Source organism: Engystomops pustulosus, chromosome 10 (genome assembly GCF_040894005.1).
Source record: "Engystomops pustulosus chromosome 10, aEngPut4.maternal, whole genome shotgun sequence".
NCBI lineage: Eukaryota > Metazoa > Chordata > Amphibia > Anura > Leptodactylidae > Engystomops > Engystomops pustulosus.
The window spans coordinates 86,615,862-86,634,647 of NC_092420.1; the positions used below are offsets into that span (position 1 = coordinate 86,615,862).

At 44.3% G+C, this 18,786-nt stretch overlaps 1 protein-coding gene across 1 annotated transcript in view; it reads right to left on the reverse strand.

Annotated features, from left to right (window-relative positions):
- Positions 1-6,274: 6,274 nt before the first annotated feature.
- The window catches only part of AGBL4 (AGBL carboxypeptidase 4), a 1,134,440-nt gene continuing 1,121,928 nt past the window's right edge, over positions 6,275-18,786 (reverse strand). Inside the window, exon 13 of the mRNA XM_072127046.1 lies at positions 6,275-6,975. Coding sequence (XP_071983147.1) covers positions 6,867-6,975 — 109 coding nt within the window. The 3' untranslated portion in view covers positions 6,275-6,866. The remainder of the gene's footprint in view (positions 6,976-18,786) is intronic.

The window sequence follows — 18,786 nt, forward strand, 5'->3', positions numbered from 1 at the left end:
TTTCCTTTAAATAATAAACGGAGTCCCCTCTATACACATCACAGAGCAGGGGTTAGTGTCAAAAGTTCCTTAATGTGTCACAACGAACCCAGTGGTCAAGGTGCCAGGACCCTGAGAGACCGGATCTGATATCAAGGAAAAAGTCCAAATGACGATTTTCTTTTTGTTAGAACTTGTCATCCTGGTACTTAATGTATCTTTTCAGCTGGTTTTATCCTCTGCTCAGTTTCTGGTAGCATCCTTCAAAGGTGTCAGGCTACAATTTTGTCCCTTTTTCCTGATTTATTGTTTATATTGTGAGCCCCATTGGGGACAGGGACCAATTTGTCATGCTTTGTGCAGCGCTGCGTAATCTGTGTGCACTATATAAATAAAGAATTATGTATTTAATTATTATAGAAGCCTGTGCCACATGCTCTGACCTGTACATTGATTACCTCTTAAGGTTGTATTTCCATTTGCCCTGACCTTGGCTTGTATCCCGACCATGTATTTTACCGGTTTCTTTGGTGCCATTGCTAAAATGTTATGACTCCTCCGGCGGTTCCCTGCAGCGAAGTCCATGTCCCTGTCATAGGGAGGATACCTCAAAAATAGCCCCTACTGAAATCAGATTAGTGACACATTAATTAGTATATCAAGTATCAGGAAGACATGACGGCAACTTCTTCCTTAACAAGGGTCCCGGTAAAGGTTTGTTGCCCTGTCTGTTTGGTTAAAGAGGACCTTTCACCACCCCAGACTTCCCAAACTGAACATACCATAAAGCAGGCTCTAGCATCCTGATTCTGGGGCACTTGGAATTCTAGAATTCTGAATCTAGCCCCCTCCGTTCCAGAGATATGACCCCCGGGATCTGACGATTCCGAGGTCTGTATGGTCAGAACGGAGGACCTGCAGCACGGGTGTGGGGGCGTGAGTATGCTAAAATCTTTTGCACACCATCCAATCAGCGTCGGATGGTGTCAGATAAGAGACTCCTTTGTATTGGGACTGCGCGCTCCGAGTGCGCTTTACATTGGAACACAGCGTGATCTCGCGAGATCGTGCTGTGTTCCATGTGCTGCCAGGGACAAGCAGCTACGCGCACTCAGCACTACAGACACATGATGCCAGGGGAGCGCAGCCGCTGCTCGGCGCGTGCTCACCCCAATACAAAGGAGTCTCTTAACTGACACCATCCAACGCTGATTGGATGGTGTCAAAAGATTTTAGCATACTCACGCCCCCCACCCATGCTGCAGCTCCTCCTTTCTGACCATACAGACCTCTGAATCGTCAGATCCCCGGGATCATATCTCGGGAACGGAGGGGGCTAGAAGGAAAATTCCAAGTGCCCCAGAATCAGGATGCTAGAGCCTGCTTTATGGTATGTTCAGTTTGGGAAGTCTGGGGTGGTGAAAGGTCCTCTTTAAGTTCTGTTTGCCTTCATCTGCTCTTGACTACTAGCGTTTGACTTTTAGCTTGTTTGTTGGACCCTAAACCTGTACTGTCTGCCATGACATGGAACCTTTTGGGTCTTGTCCTTTCCAGTGCCAGAAGGCCTTTGAGATCTTAACCTTGATGGATGTCTTTATACCAATTACCTTGGCCTACTATCTGAATATGTTCTTTGGGGACCACAGACATTCATTCTACTCTCATTCCTTCTACGGCCGAGGTCAAGAGTCATCAACACCAGGATAGCGACATCACAGTGCAGGGGTTAAACAGTGAAAACCAAGGAAGCCACATGGAAGCCCTTTTCATTGGGGCCAAAGTGAAACCAGTTGGGTAGAACTGTGGTTTCCCACTTGCTGCATTTCTATATGCCCCACACAGTTTCTGCCGAGACCTCTGAACATCCACGTTAATCCGGCTTTAATTTATGTCCCCGATGTTAACGCATGGAATAAAACTCTTTGATTATTCGGAGCGTAATGACATTTTATGGTCGAGTCTCTTTCATTGTAAATCACCATTATCTAGTTAAGGCAGCATTGCGTCTCCTAGAAACTCATATGTAAGATGCATGACAAGAATTAGGGGAATAATTTTATTTTCCATTATCTAAAGATCCTCCACAATAATGCCGGCTGTTTAGAATTTCCCTTCCATAGCGCTTAATGTGTCCGATTTCTGCAGAATTCCCTCTTTTGTAAAAACTAATGACTCTCGACTAGAGTAATGTTTTCCTGTGACTCCAAAACCATTTTGCTTAATGAGGTACTAAGTCTTTATAATTAGACCCAGAAGGGAGCGGGGACCTGCCCAAACGAACAATCATTATTTAGGTAATTTATAGTAATGCGGAGGAAAAGGGGGGTAAAAAAAAGAATCGGAATTCTTCCTAAGAAAGCGACTATTTCCTTGCATCCGCACTCCCCAGCATCCAATTACCCTATTACCGCTGTGTTTTGTTGCTCAGGACATTAATTGAAATGTAAATTAATTTATGCGGGATCGCCTAATTAAGTTGATGTGTGATGATGGTGTCAGGACGACCCCGGCCGCTTCATTTTTTTTTAGATATTTATTTATTTTACATTTCGCCCGTTGAGTTCATTTTGGATGTAAGATCCCGTCCTCTCCTCCCCCTTCTCCTCGTCCTCGGTGGTTATAACTATTTAATAAACATGTCAACCACGGTTTTTTTTCCCTTCACATTTTCAACACCAACTTGACTCTTGATGTTGAGGAATACTTAAGTCTGAAGTTTACAGAGCAATTAAAGACTCTCGCGGGAGCCCCGATACGCAGAGACTGTCAGCAGACGTAAATTAGTAATTCTGCTATTTTTTTTTTTTTTGCTTTCCCCCTACGGCCTGAGAGCTAATAGTGAAATTCCTGAGATCATCAACTATTTGTGTTTCTGCGGGACTCGTGTCATACGTTACATCCTATTGCAATTACGCTACAATATTTCTCATCAGAGGAATAGCCGGGAAACGGCGCATATTCAATTAGATTATTTTAATTAGTTCTTAGGTCACAGATTGATCTCCTTGTTAAATTCGGGTTGCCCCGATCGTGTCGAAGAGGCTGCCGTGGCGATTTATATTTAATGTGTTTCACATTCTATTTGCATCTGTATTTGGGAAAATATTTGTGTATTCTTGGCATAGTGTCACTTGGAGGCCCTTGTGACTAATGAGAGAGACGGGTAAAGGGGCTCTTTAGGACTCACAATAAATGGTTATTAATTGGAGGTTACGGGGGTCCGACACCTGGATCATGCACTGATCATATTCGCACAGTGTATGGAGCCAGAAGTAGACCGCGCCAATCACTCTACAGTGACCACGCAGGATACGTGATAATAACGGATCGATTGAGGGACCCCGACCGATCACAATGGACACCTGCTCAACCTGATGATCCATTCAAGACTATGGCAGGGCAGACTCTGCAATTTCCAATGTTTTCTATTTTGACAAATGGAACGGATCATGCAAGTCCATTAATTTGTTCTCTTTTTTTGGTTATGGTCTGACTGCTGGAATAGAAGTTATAAGTTAAACTTGGTGCAGAGGACGCAGTTGCCCGCAATTTTTGTCTTTTTTTAAGGTATTGGTCTCAAACTTGGTACAACCACTTTAACCAGAGCCTAATATACTGGAGAAATGCAAGTTCTACCGAACAATTTTTGAAATTGAGCTACGTGCACATGATGGTGTCTCAAATTGAGTGGCAAACGGAAAGTTTATGTATGTATGCCTACGATTGTCCTGTTTACACTCACCAATTGTGCACAGACGCTCTCTGTGACTCAGGGTACGTCATAGACTCGGTTTTCACCCCACACTTTCCAAAATACAGTTATTAACCACCATATATATAAGCCATTGTCTGCTGCTGCTGATGTGGAAGTAAGCAACCAATCGCAGCTCAGCTTCTATTTTGCCCCAGGTCATTAATATGAGCTCTGTGCTTTGGTTAATATAAGATTGGTAATGTGTGAGGTAATATGAATAGAGAGAGATGTAAAATCTTTTTTTGTTGAACCCTTCTATATTGTTATAGCTAAGAACAGTTATTTAGTATCCCAGGCAATGCCGGGGGCTACAGCTGGTAATTACATAAATATTTGCAACTCGTAGTTGTTCTATCTCTTGCAGCTACGAGAAAGGAGGTCTGCAAATGTGCCCACCTGCTCACGTTAATAAAATGGTGGCGTGCATGCTTCCCTAATGCTCTATTCAATATTATATTGCTTGTAGAGATTGAATGGAAGATGATATCGCCCCACACAGTGCAACAAACCCTGGGCATTGGGACGAAGGGAAATAATTTACCGTACCCCCCCTGCGGATCTCCCGTGCGATGCTGTCAACATCCACTACTGCCAACCTGTTTGTATGAAATATTAAGCACTAATATAGTCACGACACGAGCCGGAAAATCTGTGACGTTACTGATGGAGGGGAAGGTTCTGATTGTCATGTAGGCAGGGATGCAGGTGACGTTTAGAGTTTGAGAATTGGATTTAAGAAAGTTTGTAAACGTTTTCAAAGCCGGTCTGGTGGCGGGACAATTCAAGATCTGTGTATTGTGTCTCTGATCAGATAGTGTGGTAATAAATATAATAGAATATATATATATATACACATAGGACAGAGGATGGATGGCTTTTATAAGAATTTGGAGAGGATACTAAGTCCAAAGTTTTTTGAACACGTAGACACTGCCCCTAAAGCCAATTGTTGGGGACACCCAAGGTCCAGCTTTGTGTTTGGCATGCTGAGATTTTCTCTTTTATTCGATGGAGGCTTCAGATATATACCCCAGGTCTGCGCACATTAATTAATTCCATATAATTAGTTCTTAATCTGATTTATTTATTATTTTTACATAAATCAATATTAGCCCCACAAGCGGGTGGAGGTGAACGCTCATCCTTCAGCTCATTGGCTTCCAGGGAGATGAGAATACTAAAGTTATTATAGCCTCACACCAAGAATAGAGCGAAGATCGAAATAAGGAGCTCACACCTCCATCTCCGGCATTAATGTCTCCACGCTCCCTCCATCATAACCAAACACTGACGTCCTGGGAAGGATTTTAAAGCTACTTTTAGCCTGGTTCTGGCAAACTGTATGAAGTTCTTAAAAGGACGTATTGTATCCTCGGATTTAAAGGAAACCTACTATCACAGATCTACCTAATAAGGTAGGTCCGATGGCAGGTTCCTGTACTATTCTTTTGATTATCCAGTTAAGGACCAGGTCATTTTAGTTTTTTGCACTTTCATTTTTCACTGCCCTTCTTTAAATATCAATAACTTTTCCATTTTTATGACTGCAGAGCTATACGAGAGCTTATTTTCCGCATTAAGAATTGCCCGTCCTTGTGACCGGATTTCATATTCCATGACTTGTATGCCTGACAAGCTGGAAAAAAATTCAAATGTGATGAATAGATAGGAAAAAAACACATTTGCAGCATTTTCTTGTGTACACTGTTTTTATGGCTTTTACTGTGCTCTCCAAATGGCACATTTCGTGTATCCTTTGGGTTGGTCCGATGACGGGGATACCATATTTGTATAGGTTTTCTTATGTTTTTAAATGGGGGTTTCCCAAACCTTTCTGAACCAAGTTAGGCCTGATCCATAGAAAGTGTTTTATTGGTTTCCATAACAGCTGGGAGGCACCTACGGCTGCCAATCAACAAGCCCTGATAACGTTGTGGGGGTGCTGGTTGGCAGTTATATGGCTGCTCCCGTGTGAAATGATCATCTTTGACCACAGCAACTAACAAGTTAACTGCCACACCTGTTGCCAGCACCGAGCACAGCAGTTAGCTGCAGGTGTCTGCTGTATAATACAGCAGACACCTGGCCTGTTTAGACCTTACCTCTTTTTGACATATATTTATTTTGGGCGGTCCTTAAGCATTTAAACTATCACTTCAGTAGAACCTTGTACAAATGTTATCTGCACATTTACTCTACTGAGGCTACTGAGGAGTGGAGTAGTCGCGCCGTAGAGTGGGAACAACGGCTACTCCACGCCCCAGTGCCCACTTTCGATCCCTCCTACCAACCTGTCTGCACTGCGCAGCTCACTGTTGCTGTGTGTACTCGTCTGCAAAGCCAGAGTTCTGCGCATGCGCAGCAGCTCCACGCCCCAGTGCCCTCTTTCGATCCCTCCTACCATCCTGTCTGCTCTGCGCAGCTCACTGTTGCTGCGTGCACTCGTCTGCAAAGCCAGAGTTCTGCGCATGCACAGCAGCTCCACGCCCCAGTAGCCTCTTACGATCCCTCCTACCCTCCTGTCTGCTCTGCGCAGCTCACTGTTGCAGCGTGCACTTGTTTGCAAAGCCAGAGTTCTGCGCATGCGCAGCAGCTACACGCCCCAGTAGCCTCTTACGATCCCTCCTACCCTCCTGTCTGCTCTGCACAGCTCACTGTTGCTGCGTGCACTCGTCTGCAAAGCCAGAATTCTGCGCATGCGCAGCAGCTCCACGCCCCAGTAGAACAGTAGAGGAAAGTTGTATATATAAAAGATAACATTTTCACAAGGGTCTGCTGAAGTAAAAGTTTAATCAAAACAATGATAGGACTGGGGCAGAATACGGGAACCTGCCATCGCATCTACCTTATTAGATCTGTGATTGTAGGTTTCCTTTACCTTGTATTTTCTAGACTGATTGGACCCGATCTTGTAACCTGGAGAGGTTCTACATGTGTTATCTCTACATCGTGCACTATTCTTGCTTTATTTATAAAATGCAATATTTTTATTTTTAATAACCCTTTCTAACCACACGGGTACATGAGTAAATATATCATTTAATGACCTGTGAACAAACGTACTAGAAAAACCAAACTGTGTGAGCATGCGCTGAACGCTCAGAACATTGAGAAGCCATTGAAGATCTTGTATCTATGTAGACTTGGCATTTTCCCTGTTGGTAGTTGAAGTCTTGCGAGATTTGGCCGACCCTCCGGCTCGCTGTGGATACATCCCGGGAGAAGCTGCCGTCTTCTCTTTACTGAAATAACAAAAAGAGTCAAAGCCTTAAAATCTGATCCTGTGGTTTGTGTCATAATATAAACCTCATATCATTACCTTAATCCGTGACCACCTTCCTTCTAATATCAACTTTTACAATTATGCTAATGAACCAAAAGGACTCTTGGAGGGGGGAGGCAACACTAGAGCTCCTTCATGCTGTAGCTTCACAAGTTGTTACACTGTCTCTCCCTCCCGCACCCTCAGCATGTCCTCTCTCTCCATTATGTGATCTCACACAGTGGGAGGGTGGAAGTGCTGTGAAGCTGCAGCACAGAGGAGCTCTGATAACACCCCCCCCCCCCCCCCCATAGGCCTTCTGAATCATTAGCATGCTATTAACAGTAAGGAGACCATGGATAAAAAAAATGACTACAGTCACGGGCCTGGATCTATGAGTAAGTGCCCCTGGGTTATCATAATAATAATAATTCTGTATTTATATAGCGCACACAGATTCCGCAGCGCTGCACAGAGATTCCCAAATCCCAAGTCCCTGTCCCCAATGGGGCTCACCATCTAATCATCCTACAACTATGTTTTGGAGGGAAACTGGAGGAAACCCACGGAAACACGTAGAGCGCATACAAACTTTTTGCAGATGTTGACCCTGGGACTTGAACCCAGGACCCCAGCGCTGCAAGGCTGTAGTGCTAACCACTGAGCCAACAAGTTATCATGATGGATATTGATGGTGGATTTTCTTAAAAATAAAAAAATCTTGATTTTGATGATTTCTTTTTCCTTTTTGCTTTGCTATTAATCTCGAAATGCCTCAATAGGGCAAAATATGACCATTTAGAGACAGAATCGTCTCTGCTAGCTGGGGGTGCACTGTGATTATCCTCCACTTTACCACATGTTTGTAATGTGTGTGGGGCTGTATTTTTGGTAATTTTCCCTCATCAGCCAGACATTCCTGACCTTAAAATGGCTACAGATGGAGGGTCATGTTATCTCTATCTGTCCATGAGCAATCGCCCTGCCAGGACCTTATGATAGCATTCATAAATATAAGATCAAGGTCCCGGCTTATGGACAGATAGAGATCACATGACCCTCCATCTACCGGTGACATCATGCAGGAGGCGTGCTTAAATTATAATGTATGCACGTATCTTGCATGATGTCAACGGAATCCAGCAGGGGAGAGGAGGTAAGTATGACTGCTTGCAGTGTACATAGTTATTAAACCTGAGCACTCTGTGTATGTTACGGAGCCCCCGAGGCTAATTAGCATTTGTTTAAAAGTAGTTTTTTTGTCGTGCGCCCAATTCCCCGCTGAGTTACGCCTGAGTTCAACATCTTCTTCCCGGTGTATGTGAGTGCTGATTTTGCGACACAATTTGTATTTTAAATTCCATGGTTTGTCTGAATCAGTCGGGTTGTCCGACGACCACGCCCCTGATTTGTGTCGCATAAAACCAGCGCTGATGCGCCACAATCAGATTGGGTGCACTGAAAACTAGGGGCAATTCGGCGGAAAAGGAAAAATTTGGGAAACCCGACAGAATCGCGGTCCACGGACCCTTAGTGAATGTGCCCCATTGTGTTGTGCATGACAGGCAGTAGTAATCAATTGCTGCGCCATCCCCCAGCTGATGTGTATGAGTGATCCAGCTCAGGTTGATTAGTCCTGTCTGGACATTTCAGGAAGCTTATGTAATGTAGTTTATGAACGGCAGGCTGAATCCAAAACAGATTTCCCAAGGTCCTGAATGTTATAATTGTTTTTTGAGCAAAACTCAAACAAGATATGTTTCTTCATCAGTGTAGCTACAGCATTCTCAAGGTATGTTTGGCTCATAATGCATCAAATCCAATAATAGATTTCCTTCAAGAAGATGTGTTCCGGGATTGTGGAGAAGACGCCAACCGGTAAGTATAGTTAGGTTTTCCTTTTATAGATGTATGTTGGTAAATTACCTAATATCCTGCACCCATACGCACATTACAAAAAAACATGGGTGGGTAAGGGGACCAACTGCTTTATTCTACAGTCTCCATACCATAAGTATACAGTCAGGGAGGCTGAGCTGTGAGGCCCTCAGTTATAACTGTGTGACAGGAACCTGATTATAATGTGACGCTGTGGAAAAGAACACATGGGATACAGAAGATATATAATACATCCGAGCCATAATTCTGTTCACCACTGACCTATAGCATAGAGAATTAGGACCTAAAAGCACTTTTTCCCCCTAAAAATAGACAAATTAAACCCCCTGATAATTATTTCTCTGTCGGCCGCACTACAAATCCCCCCCACGCCCGTTTCCTGGCTGATTACCGCCATCCTAATAGTGTCCTTCTTCAGCTTCCCTCTCCTGCTTTTTTTGGGTGGACCCTTTCTCTCACAGATCTATAATAACCTCGGCCGTTTTACAAAGTGAAATTGTAAAACCGTAATGCGTGTTTACGCCTGTGCTGTGCGCGTACAATGTGGCTTGGGGTGGTAGCTCCACCACAGCCGGAGAACTGCGGAGACAGAGCCCGGCGGCTGTGGTGCTTTCAGGAATATAATGGCGGGCTGCTGCTCAGCGCAGATTCTGATTACTAACTCCTCGACAAGGTAATTGTAGCAGAATGATATTTCTGTAAGCACTCGGCGGGAGGTTGTCCCAGGCGTAGACGCGCTACCGATTCCTTAATGGACACTTTGAGCTAAGCCTGTGCTTTCGGTTAGACAAAAATGGTCTATCTGCGGAGTCTTCTGTAGATACATGACGGACGGGTGTAGGTGGGAGATGACATGTAATCATTATGTAAGGGGGGACATGGGGAGACGTAACCCCGCCCCCACCTATAATTAGCCTTCAGTCCAGGATGACTCCTATTAATGGAATGTTATGTCTATGAGACTTCATCGTATGCAGCGTTCTGTCAAGATCTCTGTATATTAGGAGCAGGGGCCTACATATAGGGGTACAGGCATTAGTGCTGGAGGGGCCCCTGTCTCATAAGATGTCAGTGTTATTAATGGCAGGTGGTGGGGGGGGGCATGGTCACAGATTTGACTGGAATCCAAGAGCCAGTACAGTATATACAATGCTTTCCCTGCATTCATTTTAGTGTATACAGTGACCCCTCCCTTTATTGATATTTGTACCATGTCCCTGCACAAATGAACAAATTAATATACTGGTAATAGCTCTGTACATAAAATTAGCACCAGAGCCAACCTTGGTGTAAGTAAAACAGCACCAGAACCTAGCTCTGTACAGAACTACAGCACCAGAACCAAGCTCTGTACAGAACTACAGCACCAGAACCAAGCTCTGTATAGAAATTCAGCACCAGAACCAAGCTCTGTATAGAACTACAGCACCAGAACCAAGCTCTGTATAGAACTACAGCACCAGAACCAAGCTCTGTATAGAATTACAGTACCAGAACCAAGCTCTGTATAGAACTACAGCACCAGAACCAAGCTCTGTATAGAACTACAGCACCAGAACCAAGCTCTGTGTAGGACTACAGCACCAGAACCAAGCTCTTTAAAGAAATACAGCAGTAGAAGCAAGCTCTGTATAGAAATACAGCACCAGAACCTAGATCTGTATAGAACTACAGCACCAGAACCAAGCTCTGTACAGAACTACAGCACCAGAACCAAGCTCTGTATAGAAATTCAGCACCAGAACCAAGCTCTGTATAGAACTACAGCACCAGAACCAAGCTCTGTATAGAACTACAGCACCAGAACCAAGCTCTGTATAGAACTACAGCACCAGAACCAAGCTCTGTATAGAACTACAGCACCAGAACCAAGCTCTGTATAGAACTACAGCACCAGAACCAAGCTCTGTGTAGGACTACAGCACCAGAACCAAGCTCTTTAAAGAAATACAGCAGTAGAAGCAAGCTCTGTATAGAAATACAGCACCAGAACCTAGCTCTGTATAGAACTACAGCACCAGAACCAAGCTCTGTACAGAACTACAGCACCAGAACCAAGCTCTGTATAGAAATTCAGCACCAGAACCAAGCTCTGTATAGAACTACAGCACCAGAACCAAGCTCTGTATAGAACTACAGCACCAGAACCAAGCTCTGTATAGAATTACAGCACCAGAACCAAGCTCTGTATAGAACTACAGCACCAGAACCAAGCTCTGTATAGAACTACAGCACCAGAACCAAGCTCTGTGTAGGACTACAGCACCAGAACCAAGCTCTTTAAAGAAATACAGCAGTAGAAGCAAGCTCTGTATAGAAATACAGCACCAGAACCTAGCTCTGTATAGAACTACAGCACCAGAACCAAGCTCTGTACAGAACTACAGCACCAGAACCAAGCTCTGTATAGAAATGCAGCACCAGAACCAAGCTCTGTATAGAACTACAGCACCAGAACCAAGCTCTGTATAGAACTACAGCACCAGAACCAAGCTCTGTATAGAACTACAGCACCAGAACCAAGCTCTGTATAGAATTACAGAACCAGAACCAAGCTCTGTATAGAATTACAGCACCAGAACCAAGCTCTGTGTAGGACTACAGCACCAGAACTAAGCTCCGTACAGAACTACAGCACCAGAACCAAGCTCTGTACAGAACTACAGCACCAGAACTAAGCTCTGTACAGAACTACAGCACCAGAACCAAGCTCTGTACAGAACTACAGCACCAGAACCAAGCTTTGTATAGAACTACAGCAGCAGAACCAAGCTCTGTATAGAAATACAGCAACAGAACCAAGCTCTGTATAGAGATACTGTATATATGTATTTAGAGATGCTGTGTCTCAAACCATTGTAAATATTTACAGAGCCCCTCTAATTTACAGATATTTAGTGCCCCATATATAGTAGTGGATTATAATCGAGGAGGTTAGGTTCAAATGGACCCGCCCACTGCCAGTAACGACCATACTACATACAACTACATAGAAGTAAACACACTAGAGCTACTGTCTGTGTAACTCCTGTTTACCTCTGGGTCAGCAGTTACTGACCACAATGTACAAACTATTTAGGGAGGTGAAGAAAGGGAAACCACAGAGATGGGAATAACCCTATCACATACAACAGATACTATTGTAACTCCTTTATAGTGTTATTTCACTATTGTAACTTCTCCCCTATCCAGAGGATAAGATACAAATCACTAGGGGTCCAACAATTGGAAGAAAGATAAACTTTTGATCCATTCAGACTGGTATAGGGCCACATTTATCAAGAGCAGTGCAGTGTGTACTGAGTGCAGTGTCCTGTGTAGTGTGCAGGGGGCGCCAGATTCATGATTTGTAGTGCACGTTCTTGATGAATGTGACGCCCCCTGCACTGCCCTGGCAGAGTGGTGCACCTTTAACATGGGGCATGCGACACAATTGTGTCGGGCTTCACAATAAATGTGGAGCACGGTCCGACTGAGCACCGGAGCGCCCCCTTCAATGCAGAAATGTGTGTTGCGCCGGGTATAGTGCACCTGCGACACATATCTGGCACGGACACTTTATAAATACCTGTGCAAAGTCAGACAGAAAACTGGTGCAAGGGCTTTAATAAATGTGACCCATATGTACTGTGTATTATCCCTGTACTGTGACATCACTGTGTGTGTTATCTCTGTACTGTGACATCACTGTGTGTATTATCCATGTACTGTGACATCACTGTGTGTATTATCCATGTACTGTGACATCACTGTGCATATTATCCCTGTACTGTGACATCACTGTGTGTACTATCCCTGTACTGTGACATCACTGTGTGTATTATCCATGTACTGTGACATCACTGTGTGTATTATCCATGTACTGTGACATCACTGTGTGTATTATCTCTGTACTGTGACATCACTGTGTGTATTATCCATGTACTGTGACATCACTGTGTGTATTATCTCTGTACTGTGACATCACTGTGTGTATTATCTCTGTACTGTGACATCACTGTGTGTATTATCCATGTACTGTGACATCACTGTGTGTATTATCCCTGTACTGTGACATCACTGTGTGTATTATCTCTGTACTGTGACATCACTGTGTGTATTATCTCTGTACTGTGACATCACTGTGTGTATTATCCCTGTACTGTGACATCACTGTGTGTATTACCCCTGTACTGTGACATCACTGTGTGTATTATCCATGTACTGTGACATCACTGTGTGTATTATCCCTGTACTGTGACATCACTGTGTGTATTATCCCTGTACTGTGACATCACTGTGTGTATTATCTCTGTACTGTGACATCACTGTGTGTATTATCCCTGTACTGTGACATCACTGTGTGTATTACCCCTGTACTGTGACATCACTGTGTGTATTATCCCTGTACTGTGACATCACTGTGTGTATTATCCATGTACTGTGACATCACTGTGTGTATTATCCCTGTACTGTGACATCACTGTGTGTACTATCTCTGTACTGTGACATCACTGTGTGTATTATCCCTGTACTGTGACATCACTGTGTGTACTATCTCTGTACTGTGACATCACTGTGTGTATTATCCCTGTACTGTGACATCACTGTGTGTATTATCCATGTACTGTGACATCACTGTGTGTATTATCTCTGTACTGTGACATCACTGTGTGTATTATCCCTGTACTGTGACATCACTGTGTGTATTATCTCTGTACTGTGACATCACTGTGTGTATTATCCCTGTACTGTAACATCACTGTGTGTATTATCCCTGTACTGTGACATCACTGTGTGTATTATCTCTGTACTGTGACATCACTGTGTGTATTATCTCTGTACTGTGACATCACTGTGTGTATTATCCATGTACTGTGACATCACTGTGTGTTATCTCTGTACTGTGACATCACTGTGTGTATTATCCCTGTACTGTGACATCACTGTGTGTATTGTCTCTGTACTGTGACATCACTGTGTGTATTATCCATGTACTGTGACATCACTGTGTGTATTATCTCTGTACTGTGACATCACTGTGTGTATTATCTCTGTACTGTGACATCACTGTGTGTATTATCCATGTACTGTGACATCACTGTGTGTATTATCCACGTACTGTGACATCACTGTGTGTATTATCCACGTACTGTGACATCACTGTGTGTACTATCCCTGTACTGTGACATCACTGTGTGTATTATCCATGTACTGTGACATCACTGTGTGTATTATCCATGTACTGTGACATCACTGTGTGTATTATCCCTGTACTGTGACATCACTGTGTGTACTATCCCTGTACTGTGACATCACTGTGTGTACTATCCCTGTACTGTGACATCACTGTGTGTACTATCCCTGTACTGTGACATCACTGTGTGTACTATCTCTGTACTGTGACATCACTGTGTGTATTATCCCTGTACTGTGACATCACTGTGTGTACTATCTCTGTACTGTGACATCACTGTGTGTATTATCCCTGTACTGTGACATCACTGTGTGTATTATCCATGTACTGTGACATCACTGTGTGTATTATCCCTGTACTGTGACATCACTGTGTGTATTATCTCTGTACTGTGACATCACTGTGTGTATTATCTCTTTACTGTGACATCACTTTGTGTATTATCCCTGTACTGTGACATCACTGTGTGTATTATCCCTGTACTGTGACATCACTGTGTGTATTATCCCTGTACTGTGACATCACTGTGTGTATTATCTCTGTACTGTGACATCACTGTGTGTATTATCCCTGTACTGTAGTGTCTTTTTCTCCAGATCGTTCTAGGTCCCAGTGTTCAGTCTCCCAGTGATCTACAACTTCCCCCTGTCCTGGGTATATGGATATGATACATTAATTGGCCAACCCCTATGAAGGGGATATCCAGTCCGAATAGAACCCCCCTGTGGTGTAGCTTTTCCAAACTCGTGTCTGGGCCAGAATCTCATGTGGCCATCAACACTACTGCAGGAACGGGGGATCGGGAGCAGAGGGAGTAATATATATATATATATTCTCTCCTCTATTTACCATCACCCCAATCTAAATGGAAACCCCCTTTAAGGACTGTATATATAGTATCTTGTTTCGGAATACCAGGAGTTAAATATAAAAGCAGAGACAATCCCTCGGCTCACATCAGCCTTAGCCTATTGTTCTCCGCGCTGACCATTACTCTGATTGTACATGGATGCGGGTGCTCAATAAATTGGCACAATTTTCCCCATAAGGTCCCTGAAATCTCCTTATCCAGATGTATTATAAAAGGATTACAGTCCCGTTCCTTGTCCCTGCTGTTTTGTTCCTGCTTTATACCCCACTGTGCCTTTGAATAGTGACCCTTTCCATTGGATGCATTCACTCACAAGTCTCCTGGACCCGTCACTTTAAAGTGAAACCAGCGTAAATGAGCATTAATGAGGGGAAAAGAACAAGGTGTAGAGTCCCCCCGGTTTAATTACATGGCCGCGCACAAACACTATATTCTAATTAAGCCTCATGTCTGGCGCTCCCAACAACGCCGACCGCTCCTGCTGAATCCGAGACGCGGCTCCTTCAGTCACTCATCACATCCCACAGGAGACGTACAGCAAGGACGATACCGTGCGCCTATTTATACCACTCATCGTCCCCATCTCTCCAGCAGGGGAAGAGTTAAAGAAAAAAGGGTAATTAGCTGCACCCGTGTAATAGGTGGGTAAGCAGAAATAAACCAAAAAGGTGAAGCTTTCCCCAAATTACCTGGAAATATCATCCCCCGAGTTTGCCTCTGGTGAGACATTTGGAAATGAGATGTTCCTGAGGTTGGGTCAACAGAGGGGGCATTAAACATTGGGGTCAGGATCACGGGTGTCAGATGTGGACACCTAGACAAGGAATTATTAGGCTTTCTGTGGAGTGTGGGAAGAAACCGGAGGAAATGCACGCAAACACGGAGAGAAGATAAAAACTCTTTGTGGATGTTGACCCTGTGCAGTCCTGGCAGCAGTAACACTGGTGATGGAGAGTATTCTGGTGGCTATCACTGCTTGAACCCAGGTTCCCAGCGCTGCAAGGCTGTAATGCTAACCACTAAGCCACGTGCCACCCCTAAACTATATTGTGTAGCACCCAGCGGTCATGGCCACCAGGATACTCTCCACCACCAGTGTTACACTGGTGCGGTGCCTTATAACCAATGTTCACCAAGAATTGGCAGCAGAACAGTTTTCCTAAGGCTCTTAATATTTTCGGATGTGGCGCTCATGACTCCTGTTGGTATGAAGTGCAGTCCTGGGAGCAGTAACACTGGTGGTGGAGAGTATCCTGGTGGCCATGACCGCTGGGTGCTACACAATATAGTTTAGGGGTGGCACGGTGGGTTAGTGGTTAGCATTACAGCCTTGCAGCGCTGGGTACATGGGTTCAAGCAGTGATGGCCACCAGGATACTCTCCACCACCAGGACTGCACAGGTTCAACATCCGCAAAGAGTTTGTATGTTCTCTCAGTGTTTGTGTGGTTTTCCTCCGATTTCCTCCCACACTCCAAAACATACTGGTAGGCTGATTAGATTGTGAGCCCCATTGTGGACAGGGACTGATATGACAAGTTCTGTGCAGCGCTGCGTAATCTGTGTTTATTTTTATTATTACAGAAGATGCTTTTGGACTATTATTTATGGGTCCAAATCCGGTGAAAACAAAATATGTTACGTCGGGTTGTGTTTTGTTTGGCAGAGCCGAGAAACATGGAGTGAAGAGAGATATTTAGCCTGTGTCCCCGCTCTGCGCCGCTCCTCCGGTGACAAGCAGCAGGAGGCGCAGAACAGAGGAGCCGTACAGTGCGTGGGCAGTGAATAGCGATGACTCTCATCTACTGGGTCTCTTTCTGTGCTTGTTCTAGCATCAAAAATATTCCACCACCGTCAGTCATGAAAACACCCCGTGCCCTGCAGGTGCGACACACAATTCTGTGGACACAAGCGCTGCTGAAAGTTTTCATTCAAAACCCCTGTATAGGGATTTAGACAGTGTTACAGGAAGACCAGGACAAGAACAGGTTACATCTTGTTGGTCCCAGTGAAACTGATACCTAGATTAGGGATCTAGGGTATGCTACAGGTAGACAACCAAGTAGCTACCCCTTCATGGTCCCAGTGAAGGGGAAATCTGGACTACGTATTTAGATTGTGCTACATGGAGACTAACCGGTATCTACCTCTTGAAATTTTCCCAGTGGAGGTGATATCTGGACTAGGTATCTAGACTGTACTACAGGGAGACCACCAGGTAGCTACCTCTTGATGGTCCCAGTAAAAGTGATACCTGGACTAGGGATCTAGAGTGTGCTAAAGGGCCATTATCCGGTATCTACCTCTTGATGGTCCCAGTGAAGGAGATATCTGAACTAGGTATGTAGACTGTGCTACAGGGAGACCACCAGGTAGCTACCTCTTGTTAGTCCCAGTGAAGGTGATACCTAGGCTAGGGATCTAGAGTGTGCAATAGGGAGACCACCAGGTAGCTACCGCTTGTTGGTAGCAGTGAAGTTGATATCTGGACTAGGTATCTAGCGTGTTCTACTGGGAGACCACAGATAGTTTCCTATGGAAGGTCCCAGTAAGGGTTATCTGGACTGGGGATCTAGATTGTGCTACAGGGAATCCACCAAATAGTTTACTGTAAATCTATCCAGTGTAGGTGATACCTGGACTAGGGATCTAGAATGTAATACGGGGAGACCACCAGGTAGCTACCTCTTGAAATGTTCTCAGTGGAGGGGATATCTGGACTGGGTCAAGAGATTATGGTGCAAAAAGCACCATGGGGCTGTAAAGAAAGTAATCGGCTGCAGGCCAAAGTCAGAGATGGATTGGTAGGTGCAGATTTGGTAATCAGGCCTTAGATCAGGGCAGGCAGCAATTGACAGACAAGCCGGGGTCTGAGAGATCAGCAGGACAAGGAACCATAACAAATATTAATTTGGGAAACAAACCAGATCCAGTAATATCCAGAAAAAAAGTTAAAATGCAGAAAGCTATAGCAGGATTTCTATTGGATACTACTTCAGCCAATCTAAGTAGAGGGGAATGGCTGTAGAGTAGCTTAATGCAGATATCTAACAGCACAGCAGTGTGAGGACACTTTCCCAGTTCAGCTACTCTCCTGGAATATGAATGTATTTTTCACAGTCCTGCTGCTACTAAAAACATACACAAAAGTACAAATACACAAAAATATTATTTCAGAAATCTACAGAGACAATACCTATCACTGGCTATAGAAAGCACAGAGCACAGCAGTGTGAGGACCCCGCCCTGCTCCTGTTTGTATGGTGAAGACTACCTAAAGAAGTTCTATAATTTATGGGGTGTAATATACATTTAGAGAAATATACGGATGGCAATGAAACCCAATGGGATCCCGTAGTTTTATCGCAGACCCCGCAGAAGAACGGAACAGAAGAGACCCGATCCCCCAGGAACCATATAACCGATCCTATTAAATATTCTGCTTTATATTTATCCCACTAACATTTCCAGAGCGACAGGAACGTTTATTTCACGCCGTAAACGCAAGATCCATTAAGTTTGTGTTCCGTCAACGAACGGCGTGTAAAGAAATATGTCAGCGCCATATTGCCGGCATAATAAAAGCCGCTTCATAAACATGTATTTCTGTGCGGCGACAGGCGAGGCCTGACCTTACTGTAATTGGTTTTCTGCAGTGGCAAGCCGAGCGACCCCGGTGCTAAGCAGAATTATCAGGATAATTAGCAAGTCGGCGAGAATAGAAAGTTCTCACACTGCGCGCCCGGCATGTTATTAGAGACGCCGCAAAACAGGACTTTTATTTGATTATTTTCTCGGATTTCATGCACAAAACTTCTGCATGTGGTAGATCTGAAGTATGGAGGA